At 44.6% G+C, this 14499-nt stretch overlaps 1 protein-coding gene and 1 long non-coding RNA gene across 2 annotated transcripts in view; one reads left to right on the top strand and one right to left on the bottom strand.

Annotated features, from left to right (window-relative positions):
• The window catches only part of MTHFD1 (methylenetetrahydrofolate dehydrogenase, cyclohydrolase and formyltetrahydrofolate synthetase 1), an 82083-nt gene that overhangs the window by 3782 nt on the left and 63802 nt on the right, over positions 1 to 14499 (bottom strand). The window contains exons 22-26 of the mRNA XM_006142398.3: positions 12513 to 12554; positions 9526 to 9626; positions 8154 to 8331; positions 5538 to 5645; positions 3427 to 3579 (exon numbers count right to left, since the gene is read on the bottom strand). Of these exons, the coding sequence (XP_006142460.1) occupies positions 3427 to 3579; positions 5538 to 5645; positions 8154 to 8331; positions 9526 to 9626; positions 12513 to 12554 (582 nt within the window). The remainder of the gene's footprint in view (positions 1 to 3426; positions 3580 to 5537; positions 5646 to 8153; positions 8332 to 9525; positions 9627 to 12512; positions 12555 to 14499) is intronic.
• LOC106733902 (uncharacterized) lies at positions 9653 to 13883 on the top strand. The gene is made up of 2 exons (XR_001369745.2): positions 9653 to 10147; positions 13104 to 13883. It is a non-coding gene; the product is annotated as an uncharacterized LOC106733902 (long non-coding RNA).

Genomic DNA, 14499 nt, shown 5'->3' with positions numbered 1-14499 from the left:
CCTACAAAACATTTGTCATTGATACCAAAAAAAAAAAAAAGCAAAGAAAACGATTCTGTGTATACACACATGAACTTCCACATAAAACTGAAAAGAAACTACCACACTTTGAATTAATATATAAAGTGCTCAAATCAGGGTGGTTAAGGCAGCTGGATTCCACATGGCTGACTACACAGTTCAAGTCCTGGACCTGATGGCTTGATAAACACACCAAGTGCATGTGTGTGCATGCCCCAAATCATGACAGGGATAGAAATAGAAGAAAAAGGACTGCAGTGAGACCAAGGTGTTTTCTCACTTTCACTATTTCTCTCTCTCTCTTTCTCTCTCTCTCTCTCTTTGGTGAGCTCATGTGCCCTCTTGGAAATTAAAAAACTAAAAAAACTCAAATGCTCTGAGTCTTGCTCTGAGCCTCATTGAGGCAACAGCACCAGAAGATGTCAGAATAGTGCCTAAGCCATTTTGATTATCTGTGTAAAGTCTTGGTCCAAGTTAAAGTTGAAGACCTCGACCCAGTACTTCGTTCTAAATGAGAAAGCCTTGGGCGGAGCCAGCTGTCTCTCTTCAAACTATAGGCAGACTCCTACTGGCCTGACCACTTTCAGATTTGCTCTCATCTCTGTAGTAAGTTACCCCCTGCACACAAACCTCCAAAGAGACAGTACAGAGTGTAGCTACCACTTTCAGCGGGTAGATACTGAGTCTGCATCACAGAATTCTGCCACGCACATTAAAAGGGGATTTTGAGGCCAACAGACAGCAAAGAAGTTACTCTCACCACATGGCTGATCATGGTTAGAATCCTAGACCCGGTGACTTGAAATTCACACTGGGCATGTGTGTGTGTGTGCCCAGGACCTCAGAAGAATGGAAGAAAAGGGACTGCAGCAGGGCCATGCCCCCTGGGAGGTGACTTCTCACTTTTCCTCTCCCTCCTTCTCTAAATCCCTCCCTTCTTTCCCCCCTTCCCTCCCTCCTTCCCCCACCCCCTGAGAGCAGACATACCCTAAGGCAAAAACCTCTTAATAAATAAATAGGGAGGTCTACAAGCTGCAGAGACTGAGGAACACCATGGCATGGCCAAGCCTGCTGGTAGCAGAGGGGCTGAGAGGGCACTGGTTGTTGGCACTTGTGTTGACTCTACTGTTGTGACAATGTGAGTTGAGGGCAGCAGACCCACACCTTTCAAAACTTCAACACCAACAGAGGTAAAACTGGCTGCGACTCTAAAGCCCGGCCCTTCCAACTGTATACCACCTCCACCATTTTCTTACCATACTAAAAAATGGCATTGCTCCCAAAGGAGATCTGCTGGGCTCTTTTTCATAGCATGTTGGTTTAGTCTAACAAGGACGTGTTCTCAGAAATGCATCATTAGGTGGTTATGGCACTGCGTGAACATCATAAAGTACACTCACTCCTGGATGGCACAGCCTACTACTGGGTTGTTGGAAAAGTCATGACATATTTTTTCTGTTTTAGTATGTAAAAATGTGTCATGGTTTTTCTGACAACTCAAAACATACTTAGGCTATTGTTCCACCATCATACGAGGATATTCTAAAAAAATTGTGGAAAAGTGAAATCAATTTCCAAATTCTTATGGTACAAAAACACTTTGGAAATGCACACACAGTTTTTCTTCATAATATACATTTCCCGTGAACTTTCTGAAGACTGTGTATATGAACCCGACATTGCCTAAAAAGGTGGGATCTGTTTCAACCGGGTATTTCAACTCAGTATCACACAATCCCATATTGCACGTAAGTACCATCTGCAGATAAAGGACATTGGGCAGATCTACGGGGAAAACCTAGGCACAGGATCAGTGTTATCCTCAAGACAATGTTAGCCCAAACCACATCCTTAAGCAGCCCTTCACTTCCCTATAAGCACTTTTTCTCCCTTAATGTACATAAAATTCACAAGTAAGAATTAGACAGGGCCAGCCCCGTGACCTAGTGATTAAGGAAGCCAGATCCCACATGATTGACAGCACGAGTCAAATCTCGGCCCCAGCTGCTTGAAAAACATGCTAGGCACATGTGCACGTGTGCCCCAAATTCCAAGGGAGGGAGAAATAAAGAAGGGATTGTGGCATGACCATGCTCCATTGGGGGGAGCTTTCTCCATCTCCCTCTATTTCTGTCTCACTGTGCCAGTACATACATATCCTGGCAAAAAAATAAAATAAAATAAAAAGCATTCACCTTGAATTGCAAATAAGCCACTTTATCTTTCATATCTATACGGTTCACTCTCATTTGAATAGGGAAATTCAGGCATAAGCTCTAAGCCTGTCCACAAGACCCCGAAGGTGTACTGTCCCAATCTCCCACAGCTTTTGGTCAGACTGAATTAATCTGTGTAAGATGCCCAACAAACATTAGTTGTGATCATGTATCAGCCTTACCCCAGCCTATCAATTAGGCCCATCTTGGATTCAGTCAGGGGCATACTGCCCCTGGGAAACAGAGTATTTGGTGTTTTGAGTTTTTTGCTTGTTTTTATTGTTGTTGTTTTTAATTTTGCAACAGGGCAGACGTGCCCAAAGGAGATGGACAGAGAAAGACAAGAGAGAACGATGACCATGTTGCAATCCTTCTCCTCCACTGTCTTTTCAGGAATTTGAGCATGTACAGACACGTGCCTGGCATGTCCTTCAGGTCACTGAGTCTGGGACCCAAACTGCACAGTTATTAGCCCTGGGGGAATCTAGCCACCTTAAACACCACGCTACTGGCTGGCCCTGGAAACAGAATTTTTTTCTTTTTGGAGAGTTTTTTCTTTGCTATAGGGTGTGTGCGCTCGCCAGACAGACAGAGAGAGAGAGAGACAGAAAGCGAGAAATCACCCCCCCAGGGGGGATGGCCACGCTGCAATCCCTTCTCCTCCATTCTCCTCACAGGATCTTGGACACACACGCACACGTGCCTGGCGTGAGTTTAAGCCACTGGGTCCAGGACTCGAACCGTGGTTGACTACGTGGGAGTCCAGCGACATAGCCATTACACTAACTGCTGGTCCCAATGGAATTTTTTATTTGGGAGAAAGAGTCATGGCATCATACTTGAACTGACACCAGGATGGTCCACAGCAGAGTCATAACAGGCCATTAATCACATAGGCCCAGGGCTGGCAGGTGGTGTGGTGGTTAAGGGTGCTGGACTCCCATATGGTCGACCATGGTTCCAGTCTCAGACCTGCTGGCTTGCTTTCTCACTTTCCTCTCTCTTTCTCTGTCCCTCTCTGGTCAAATTAAATAAGTAAATAAAGATAAAATAATTTTTAAAGAAATCACCATAGGCCCAACTTCAGCTTTCTCCTCGGCAGTGAACTCACCTGGCAGTTGTTGATAGCTCTGGCAATACACTTACGATGAGAAGCACAAGTGAACAAGCTCTCCTCTGCAGCACTTACCGTTCCCACCAAGGGGTACAGAAATCCAGCCCCAACGCTAGCACGGATGTCACGAATGGGCAGAACGAAGCCTGTAGGAACGCCTTTTTGCTCTGGGTTGTGAGACAAGGACAAGTGTGTCTTGGCCATGCAAATGGGTAGATTACCAAAGCCCTGGGGAAAGAATAGAGGTAGGACAAATGAAAAGCTGACCACACAACAAAGAATATATGAGCTGTGATGATTTGAAATGTCTAATTCCCTTTACACCCACCTTTACCTCACTGTCCTCCGGCTTAGGCATTAGACACCAAAACAAAACAAACAAAGCTCTGCTGGGTAAGGGAGGTAAGTACTTCCAGCTATATTCTGCAAGTGACTCTTATTTCCATCCATGTAACCAATTAAAAACAAGAGACTGACGGACCAGATGGTGGCACAGCACAGGTCTGAGATGCCGAATTTACATGTGAAGGTCCTGAGTTCATGTCCCTAGACCTCCCTGTTTGCACACAACACAGGGTGCACATACCAACGGTCCAGGCTGGCTGAGGCAGGGGGTGGATTGCAGCATGAAGATTGTTGGGGAATGCCCGTTTATCTCTCTCTCAGGGAATAATTAAACAAACTTAAAAAGAAAAATGGAGTAGGGGCCAGCAGGTGGCATGGTAGTTAAGGCACTGGACTCCTACATGACTGACCACAGTTCAAGTCCCAGACCTTGTGGCTTGCTTTCTCACTTTCTCTCTCTCTCTCATAAGCATATGTGTCCTATAGAAAATTAAAATAATAATAATAAATATAACTTTTAAAAATATGGAGCAGACAAAAATAAATATGAAAAGGATCTCAATTTTTTTAAGGCTTTTGCTATAGGGCACATGTACTCACCAGAGGAAGAAACAGAGAGATACAGAGAGAGTGAAAGTGAGAAATTACCCCCCTCCTCTATTCTCTCTCTTTTTTTGGTTGTTGTTGTTTTTTAAATCTTTTAAGTTATTATTATCATTATTATTATTTATATATTCAATCGCTATACATCATTTAGATTGTAAAGAGACTTTACCCCTTAGTCCAGCTCCATTGAGAGTACACTATACACATCATCATTAACAGGTAATAAACCGTATCTATGTCCCACAAATGTCTTACCTCTATTTTTCCCAATTTCCTTTCCTGCCCTCTCCCCTTCCACTTTGTCCCTAGTGTCCATAACAATTTTCAATGCTTTTATGTCCTCCAGTCTTTCAGTCTACCATAGAGTGCAGGCATAGTGTATGTGGAGACATACAATATCTCTGTTTCATAGCCTGACTTGTTTCACTCAGTAATAAATCTTCCATATTCGCCCACTTTCTACCAATGCCAGGGGCTTGCTTTTTATGGCTGAATAGTATTCCATGGAATATATGTGCCACACTTTTTCAATCCATTCATCTGGTTGTGGACATCTGGGTTGGTTCCCTGTCTTAGCAATCGTGAATAATGCCGCAGCTCCTCTATTCTCAATGAGATCTTGGGCAATGTGTGCACACGTGCCCAGAATGCTTTTCAAGCCACTAGGTTTGGGACCCGAATAGTCGTCTGTAATGTGAGGATCCAGCCACCTTACCCATCATGCCACCTGCTGGTCCCAGATCTCAGTATTTTAGTAAGACAGTCCATACTTCCTCATAGCCATTCTACACACTCATACCCAACTGTGGGTAAATATAGAACTTGGGACAGGATAGGGGACCAGCAGTTAGCATAATGGCTATGTCGCTGGACTCCCATACAGTCAACTGCAATTCAAGTCCTGGACCCGGTGGCTTAAACTCATGCTGGGCACATGTGCGTGCGTGCCCAAGATCCCAAGAGGAGAATGGAGGAGAAGGGATTATGGTGTGGCCATCCCCCTGGGGGGTGACTTCTCGCTTTCTATCTCTCTGTCTTTCTGGCAAGCACACATACCCTATAGCAAAAACCTTCACCCCCCCCCCAAAAAAAAAGAACTTGGGATAGGATCATCGAATCCAAAGCTAGTATTCCCGAGGAGAAAGGGCGGCCAGCCAGAGGTAAGGAAGCAGGATTCTCATTCCAAGGCCTGCTTTGTGGAGAGAGATCTAAGAAGAAACTAACCAAACATCTACCTGCTTGGTGTAGACTTCGGCTTTGTGTTGAGCTTCGGGGAGCAATTCAATGTCATCTGCCCCATAGACCTTCTGCGCAATGATCCTGATTTTATCCTCAACTGGGAGCTAATCCACAAAAAAGAGAGAGGGACATCATGACTGGATATGTGTGAGGGCACGGCCATATTCTAGGCCAGAGTCCCCCCAAAAACAGAAGATTTAAATATATATATATATATATATATATACACACATATATATACATATATATGGATAAAAATAATAAAATATCAAATATACTTCCATAAATAAATATAAACAAATTTCAAAATCATTGGGTAAGTCATAAACAATATTGCTAAATGCCCAAGAATAACTATTTCTTCATAAGTAAGAGGAATGTTTTAAAACTAGCGATCAGTCTTGTCAGATCAGACCTGGGATGCTGTTTATGAAATAAGACAATCAATGTCCACCCACATCATCCCTGGCTTGTATATGAGAGGCAGATACTACTTTTCACGCACCATATTGATTGTTAGTTGCTGTGACTTGGGAACAGTCATGAAAATAAAACCACCGAGGCATTAAAAAACAACCCCATGTCAAATATGACCAACACACCATGCTGTGAAAGATGCACCTTCCGTGGCCTTGGACAGAGGCAGAAGGCTGGTGCCCAGGATGATTTCCAAGTCACCAGGTTTCAAGCCAGAGCGCCAGTGCATGGGATGTTTCCTCCAGGGCAAAGCTTCAGAGCAGAGCCCAGCTTAATAAATGCTGCTGGTCTAGTTTAGGGCACTAAGAGCACACACAAAGCACACACGCGTGTACACGCACACATACACATACACCCCCAGACAGACAGTGCGTAAAGGAAATGGGAAGGAAAGCTACTCCCAAGATATCTGGATAAGAAATGACTAACATTAGGCAAAATACCAGGCTCTGTACTCCTTAAGAACTAAAGCTAAAAGGATATGCTGGGATGTTTTGTTTTTTTGAAAGGAACAACAAACAGTCTGTAGGAAAATTAAAATTCCCTTTGTAGTAAACAGGTACGATTTATGAAGATTTGTATAATGGGCAAGAATAAAGTGAATATTCAACAATGAGCTTTATAAAGATGCAACCCAGATACTTTCACATGCATCTTGTAACTGGAGTTCTGTAAATGCCACGGCACATTCAGAACTTCCTAAGGAAAAGCACTTGGGTTGAGGGGTATTTAAGACTAGCAGATGCCGAGCAAGACAAAAGCAGCAGCCTCCTGTTTGTCAGGGCAGAGGAAAGTTCCAAGAAGAAATGGCTTATAAAGTCCTCATTACCCCATTTCTCCCAGGTCTCCTTCCTGGCCTTGAAGGACTAGAGTTCCTGACTTAGGTGCTGTGATGGGGACTTGGAGAGCCTATAAATCCTTTGCATTTGTATGCAAATTCGTGCTAATGGCATTTTGTAAAAAGATAATTGACTGAACAGATTTTTAAGCCAGTCCATAAAGCCAAAGCTGCACAGGAGAATGTCAATAGGAAAATGTTAATTAACTGTCAGTATATTAAATCTGCAAGGGGCAAAGAGAACATTAAACTCAAGAGTAATAGGGTTTCTTCCTTTAACATGTTTATGACTATTTTTGAAAGTCTATGGTTATGTTTTCAAACTCGATCCAAAAACTAGCCTCAAGAATACAAGCTAAGGGCCAGCACGTGGCATTGTTTGAGGAGCTGGCCTTCCCACATGGCTGACCACAGTTCAAGTCTTAGAACTGGAGGCATTCTCTCTATCTTCTCTGGCAAATTCATGTGAGTGAATGAATGAATGAATAAAATAATTCTTTAAAAAAAAAAAAAAAGGAATACAAGCAGAATGAACTACAGTATTCACCCCTTTTTCCTAACAAAGCTTCCGTGGAACATACTATTCTTATGTCCAATCACATCGTGAAATACACAGAACAGAAAACTGAAAATAAAATACAAGCCTTTCATAAGAACAACCCTTCTCTAAACTGACTTCATTGTATCATAGAATAAGCAATGCTTCTGATTAGGCCAGATGCAATTTAATTTACTCAGTGATGGAAAATGATAAAGCCTGCCAGGTACTTTGGTTTTACCCGAGGGCTTCTCTGAACTTGAGGCAGCACCGTTCCAGGAAGTGAGCTTGGGAGCACACTTCTTGCCCCTATCACTAAGATGCAGGCAGAAACATTCTGTAAGCTTGATGTAGCTTTTGCCACTGTGCTCCAACATAGCAGGTGCCTTGGGTTAAAGGCGACAGTGAACGACACACTTGGTTCCGTGGGCAACCTTCTCTTCTACAGGCAAAAAGACCTGTATGTACCGTGAGCCTTTGCACAAGTTACGATGTGAACCGACCCCCCCCACCCCCAGGGAGTCTGGGCTGTGAACCAACCCCCCAGTTACCCCCCCCCACTCTAAGTAAGCAGCAGCACATGTTAACGAGAAAGCTTTCTAGAGCTGAGGTCTAGGCTGCGGTTGCAACTCACTGACAAAGGAATCAAACCACAAGGCCGAAGCTGCTAAAAGTGGGGCTCTAGAGGCAGCCACACACAAACTTCTGTGTGCCTTTGTTGTTGTCGTTGTTGATTTTTTAATATAGCAAGGAACCCACCTTGAGATCATAAAGGAGCTGAAAGCTGCTGGGTGCCTCAGCTGCTCTCTGGACCGCCTGAGCCAGGGCTACAGCGCCCTTGCCCCCTTCTGCCCAGTGAGTACACTTCACAGCATCAAAGGCCCCGTGTTCTTTGGCAAGGCGATTGACGAGGTCCAACTCGGCCTCTGTGTCTGTCCTGTAAAGGCAGTGCTATGTGTTAAAGCATGGAAAATGGCTGGGGGAGACAGCATCTGTCTTCTTTCTGCCGTTAAAACTCATATGAATTGTCCCATTGCTAAACTGGACACTAGTCAAGCCATACTGCCTGGGTTTGAATCTCAGCTCTACAACCAAGTGACTTTTGGTCAGTTATTTCATTTGTGTACTCACCAGAGACAGAGACAGGGAAAGTGAGAAGTCACCCCCCAGGGGAGAAGACCACACTGCAATCTCTTCTCCTCTGTTCTCCTCTCAGGATTTTGAGTATGTGTACACACACACCTGGCATGATTTTCAAGCCACTGGGACCAGGACTCGAATCATAGTTGGCCATGTGGGAATCCAGTGCCTAACGACCATACCAACAGCTGGCCCAGTTACTTCATCTTTATGTGCCTTGATTTCTCCTCCATTCTCCTCTTGGGATTTTGGGCATGTGCACACACATACCTGGCATGATTTTCAAGCCGCTGGGACCAGGACTCGAACCACAGTTGGCCATGTGGGAATCCAGTACCTTAATGACCATGCCAACTGCTGGCTCAGTTACCTCATCTTTATGTGTCTTGATATCCACATGGGTAAAATAGGAATCATCATAACATTTATCTCACTGGGATATCATGAGGCTTAGCTAGTAAACACATGTAAAGTACTTGGAACATTCCCAGTACACCATAAGGAATCAATACATAGCAGCTTTGAAAGATTTTGCTTCCCATTCACTGTGGTGAAGCCAAATAAAACCCGTACCAGTAGTACAATACCTAAACAACCCACTCAAGTTCTCACACGAGCACTTCCAGATCAGTATGTTCAACTCTGTCAAGACAACATCCCACCAGACCTCGGAAAATAATGGCATAAGGAGGCCTATGACCTTTTGTGCTAACAGAAGGTCTCTAAAGACCAAAACAGTACAATAACTTCAGGTCCGTGTGTTCTCCACTTTACCCAGTAGAGTAGAAGGGAACCATGGACCCCAAGGGGAGAGGTGGCAAAGCCACTGTGATGAACACAGTGACTGTCGTACCACAGGCTAAGCCGCTGGCCACCACTGATGGCAATCCCCAAAGAACAAACAGCTACAAGCACCACTGTACCATCAGCTCCAGGAAGTGTCTTCTGACCATTTCTCAAACCCCTCTTTTCTCTTACGCTCTGCACTCACTTGAATGCATTCACGGCCACTACGACTGGAACTCCAAACATTCTGGCATTTTCTATTTGCTTTTTCAAGTTACTGAAGCCTTTTTCAACCAGCTCCAGGTTCTGTAAAAAAAAAAAAAAAACAGCAGTGGAAGGTCTGTGAGGCTGGAGAGAACTGAGCTGAAAACAGATGAGGTTCTTCTTAAAAAGGGAAGCTGCCTCCTTGGGTTGGTAGCCACTTGCTGTCAGGACAAGGAGGCAAGCTAACAAATAAAAGGGGTCCACTGAAGCTTCCCCCACACATGGGGAGCAGACGCTGCAGTGGATGGCAGCTTCGGCTCCCTCCAGCGGAACTGAACTCTGCGTACTTCCAGCCACTTTGAAAACATGAGAGCTGATGGACTTGCTGTCTCTCTGCTTATCTTAATAGTTCATCTGTTTGAAGGGGATTCATTGCTCCTCCTGAAATTACATTTATGACCTTTGTGTTTATAGATTCCATGTGCTGATATGGTTCAGTGACACAAACTGAGTCTACACAGTACAGCACAGACCAGTCCATCAGAAGACAGCCTAGCAGAAGTGGCCAGTACAAACGAGGCACTCGTTATACAACTGCCATAAACCCCTTCGGAAAGCACGAAGTAAGTAGTGATACTGTCAAAGGTAGTAATGAACTCAACCATGAACAATTCATTAGGGCCAACAAATGAGATAAGTGCTATCTTTGTGGGTTTTGTTTTGTTTTGTCTTGTTCGTTTTAGGTTTTTGTCACAGAGTATGTACACTCACCAGAAAGGAGACAGAGATTCAGGGAGGGAAACTGAGAAATCACCACCCAGGGGGGTGGCCACACTGCAATCCTGCCTCTCGGGATTTGGGGCATGCACATACACTCACGTGCCTGGTGTGATTTTCAAGCTGCCAGATCTGAGACTTGAACCATGGACAGTCATGTGGGGGAGCCCAGCACCTTAACCACTACGCCATTTGCTGGTCCCAAGATAAATACAATCTTTCAGAACCAAATACTGGGCTGGCCCCACTGCCTAGTAGTTAGGGGAGCTAGATCCCACATGGCTAACTAACAGTTCAAATCTTGGCTTGAGTGGCTTGAGAAACATGCAGTTGTATAGCGGTGTGCCCCAAATCCTGACACGGTGGAGAAATGGAGGAGAAGGAATTGTGGCATGACTACAATCCATCTGGGGGTGCTTTTTCCCTCTCCCTTTCTGTCTCTCTTTGGGGAGTGCAAGCACTCTTCTGGCAATTGAAAAAAAAGAACCAAATATTATGAAATCTAAGAGAAGCAATTAAGGAAACATACCTTTTACTATGTTTATTGCAGCATTAAAAAACTGCAAACACAAAGCTCCTTCGATAGAGTTCTGGGCCAATGAATTTTATGTGCTCAGTAAATATTTATCATGCAGATGTTATGAAAAGAGACCAATCTGTGTTAACATGGAACCTGTCCAAGACGTACTAAAGTTGCAAAACTATAGAGTGCTTAATTCATTCCAATTTTGGACAGACACAAAAACACATGTGTATTATTCATGAAGTTTTTAAAAAATGTTGAGAAATATGCATCAAACTATTAAGGAAACTCAAGTAACATATATTACATTCTTGTAATGTTTAATATATTTTTGACAAAAGATATGTTGTGCTACTACAAGATTAAACATACGTTAAGTATTGAGGGGGGGCTGGCAGGTGGCGAGGTGGTTAAGATGCTGGACTCCCACATGGCTGACCATGGTTTGAGTGTCGGACCTGGCAGCTTGCTCTCTCACTTTCTCTCTCTTTCCTCTCATCAAATTAAACAAATAATAACAAAATTAAATAAACAAATATATTAAGTATTTTAATAATAAAAATAGTGTCCTATAAAAATGTCTATATGAGACTATGAGCAAAACACAGCAGTAGCAGTAATTGGCTGGAAGATCCCAAAAACATCAGGAAACAATTGGTTGAAGTTAAACGGAGATAGCAACTAAGATCACTATAAATGTGACTTATGCTTCTTTTTTTGCCCTTTAAAAGTTAAAAACGGAAATTAGGATGCATTTGATTTTCTGGAGAACACAGTTAATTCTCCACCTCTAGTCATGGGAGAGCCAATTAATATGTAAGACTGATTGAGAACAGTTTTAAAAATGTAGAATTTCTTAAATGAAGACGCCAGCTGGGCCGGTTAGGGGCAGTCACTGTAATTAGACACAGGAAAGGCTGTGGGGTAGCAGGAGGGCCAGAACTGTGAATTCCCCTCCTACGCGTGAATCACACACAGACCATAAAAGGCAAATCATAACTAAGAAGATAGGCAGACTCAAGGCACCATTTTTTTTCCTAGCTAATTTTGAAATACTTCATTTGGGGCCTGAACAGCAACCCTGTATTGCTTGAGAATTTAAAAGTCTCAAAAAAGGGCAGAAAAATGGAATTAGCAGTGACAGCAGCTGACCTTGCATCTTAGCCTGTCTCTCATGGCACCCTCCCAGATTGGCTCTAGAGATGTTTCTTTGAGGGTAAATGAGAAAAGGGTTGGGCTCACTATTGTTCTTGAGGCTCTTGCTTGATGCTCTAAGCCAAACCGAGAGGGAAGTCTTTGTCTAGAGAAATAGCTACAATGCTGACCCTTGGATTTAAACCTGCATTATAAAAGGCCTTTCCAAAAAGGTCCCTACTTGTCTTTGAATGACACTGGGGACTCATCCCCAGCTGATACAGGAAGACAACAGAAGGACTCTTCCACTAGTCTCGGGGCGGGGTGTGGCCTCAGCACTGATGACATTTTCAGTGCCTAATTCTTTGCTGTAGGGGACCATAGAATGTGCACGGTAGGATACTTAACAGCATCCCCTTCAGCATCTCCAGCTCCTAAAAGCAGCCCTGGGGTCACAGCAGTAACCCACTACTTTCCCCACGGGCCAGGTAGAGAAATGCTGGCTCAGGGTGTGATGCTTTCTAGGACAAATAATTAGAAATGATCCAAATTACCTCCTCTGTATAATCCTTGGGAAGAGGCAGCCCAGCAGTGACCTGGAAAGAAAAGAAGCAGTCAGAGGGATTTCTTGGCAACTACTGGGTTGTTGAGAAAGTCCAGATGCATTTTTGCATAAAAAAACACACCAAGACTTTCCCAACAACCTAACCGATTCTAGCTTAAAACGGTGCTTGTCATGTGTTACAGGCAAGAGACAGCACACTTAGAGATACACAGCAAGGTTGTTTGCTGTCCCGAGGACTTAGGGAAGAATACCAATTACACAGCACAGAACAGGAATGACTGCTGTGGGCAGAGGGAGAGCTGTGTGGCCTGAACCAAGCGGGTAGAAGGGTGGGACCCATAAGAGCAGAGGCTGACAGGGAAGTGCTCTAGCTGGTGAGTGAAGGGCACAGCATTGGGGATGGAAGCAAAGGTGAGTGTGGGGAAAAGAGCTCTCAGCCCTGCAAAGATCATCCAGAAATGTCTGTCAGGAGTCTGTGACGAGCTGAGCTTTGTGATGGCTTCACGGGCTTCTCCAGAGCCAGCCCATGCCCTGGTAGGGCTGGACTGTGCAAGAACTAAAGGATTTTCTCCCTCCACAGAGTAGACCTAAAAGTGTCTGAAACAGAAGCAGTGAGTTCACGTATGGAGGAGCCTGGTGTTGCGTGTCCCAGTCCGTGTGGTGGCTCAGCCCTGCTGCGTCCACGGTGATGACAGCCGGTGATGGTGCCAACAATATGGACCCCACCACAGGCAAAGGGTGGTGACTGAGAAGCCTCCAGGTAGGCCCCTGCCCACATCTCAGGAAGATATGGTGCTCCAACTCTAGAAGGGGCTGCCGCACAGAGGAAGGACAGGAGGCAGGGACCTTTTATGGGGCTTCCCCTCTGTGAGGTAATGTGAGCAGCAGGTCTGGCCCCCTGACAGAGCTGTCCATGCAAAGCTGTCCTCTCAGTGCTGCCCAGGTTCAGTGCGGGGCAGTCTTACCTTTAGACACCAGGATCGGGAGGAAGAAGAGAAGGAGATGCAGTGGTGGGAGGGTGAGTGAGGGTGTGCAAGACAGAAAAGTTGGTTAGAATCAGAAAGAAAAAAAAGAGTCTACCCTGCAATACTAGCAGAAAGGGTGCCCTGGGCCAGGAGTGCTTTTAGTATCTTGGGGACAAGTGAGAATGGAGGTGTTCTCACAGTGCAGTCTGGGGACCTGATCCTTTCGATAGGTCCCAGTTAAAACCACTTCTATGATAATGCTAAGATCGTATGGCTCTTTCCCCTCGTTCTCTCGCTGAGTGTAAATGGACTTCTCCGAAGGTGACATGACGTGGTAACACAGCAAGTCAAATGCAGATGAGAGTCCATCTGTGTTTTAAGCCAGTATGGAAGAGAACTGAAAAATGTACAATGCCTGAATTTTGTTTTGGAAAATAGAGTAAATTTTCATTAAAATGTATTCTCTACGTTAATACAAAACTTAGTTTTAGTTTCTAAGGTGGTAAATATCAATAGCTATAATCCGCAAAAACAACAGCTCTTTGAGGCCTCTAGTAATTTTCAAATGTAGAAAGGTTCTGAGACTAGAACTCTTTTTTTTTGTTTTGGAGAGGTTTTTGCTATAGGGCGTGTGCGCGCTCACCAGACAGACAGAGACAGACAGAGAGATAGAAAGCGAGAAATCACCCCCAGGGGGGATGGTCACACCACAATCCCTTCTCTTCCATTCTCCTCTCAGGATCTTGGGCACGCACGCACAAGCGCCTGGCGTGAGTTTAAGTCACCGGGTCTGGGACTCGAACCGCGGTCGACTACGTGGGAGTCTGGCGACATAGCCATTATACTAACTGCTGGTCCTGAGACTAGAACTCTTTTTTTTCTTTTTTTTGGGAGAGGTTTTTGCTATAGGGCGTGTGTGCACTTGCCAGACAGACAGAGAGAGACAGAGACAGAAAGCGAGAAATCACCCCCCAGGGGGGATGGTCACGCCGCAATCCCTTCTCCTCTCGG

The sequence above is a fragment of the Tupaia chinensis genome, unplaced genomic scaffold (genome assembly GCF_000334495.1).
Source record: "Tupaia chinensis unplaced genomic scaffold, TupChi_1.0 Scaffold000075_1, whole genome shotgun sequence".
NCBI lineage: Eukaryota > Metazoa > Chordata > Mammalia > Scandentia > Tupaiidae > Tupaia > Tupaia belangeri.
This window is presented reverse-complemented; position numbering and strand designations above follow the sequence as displayed.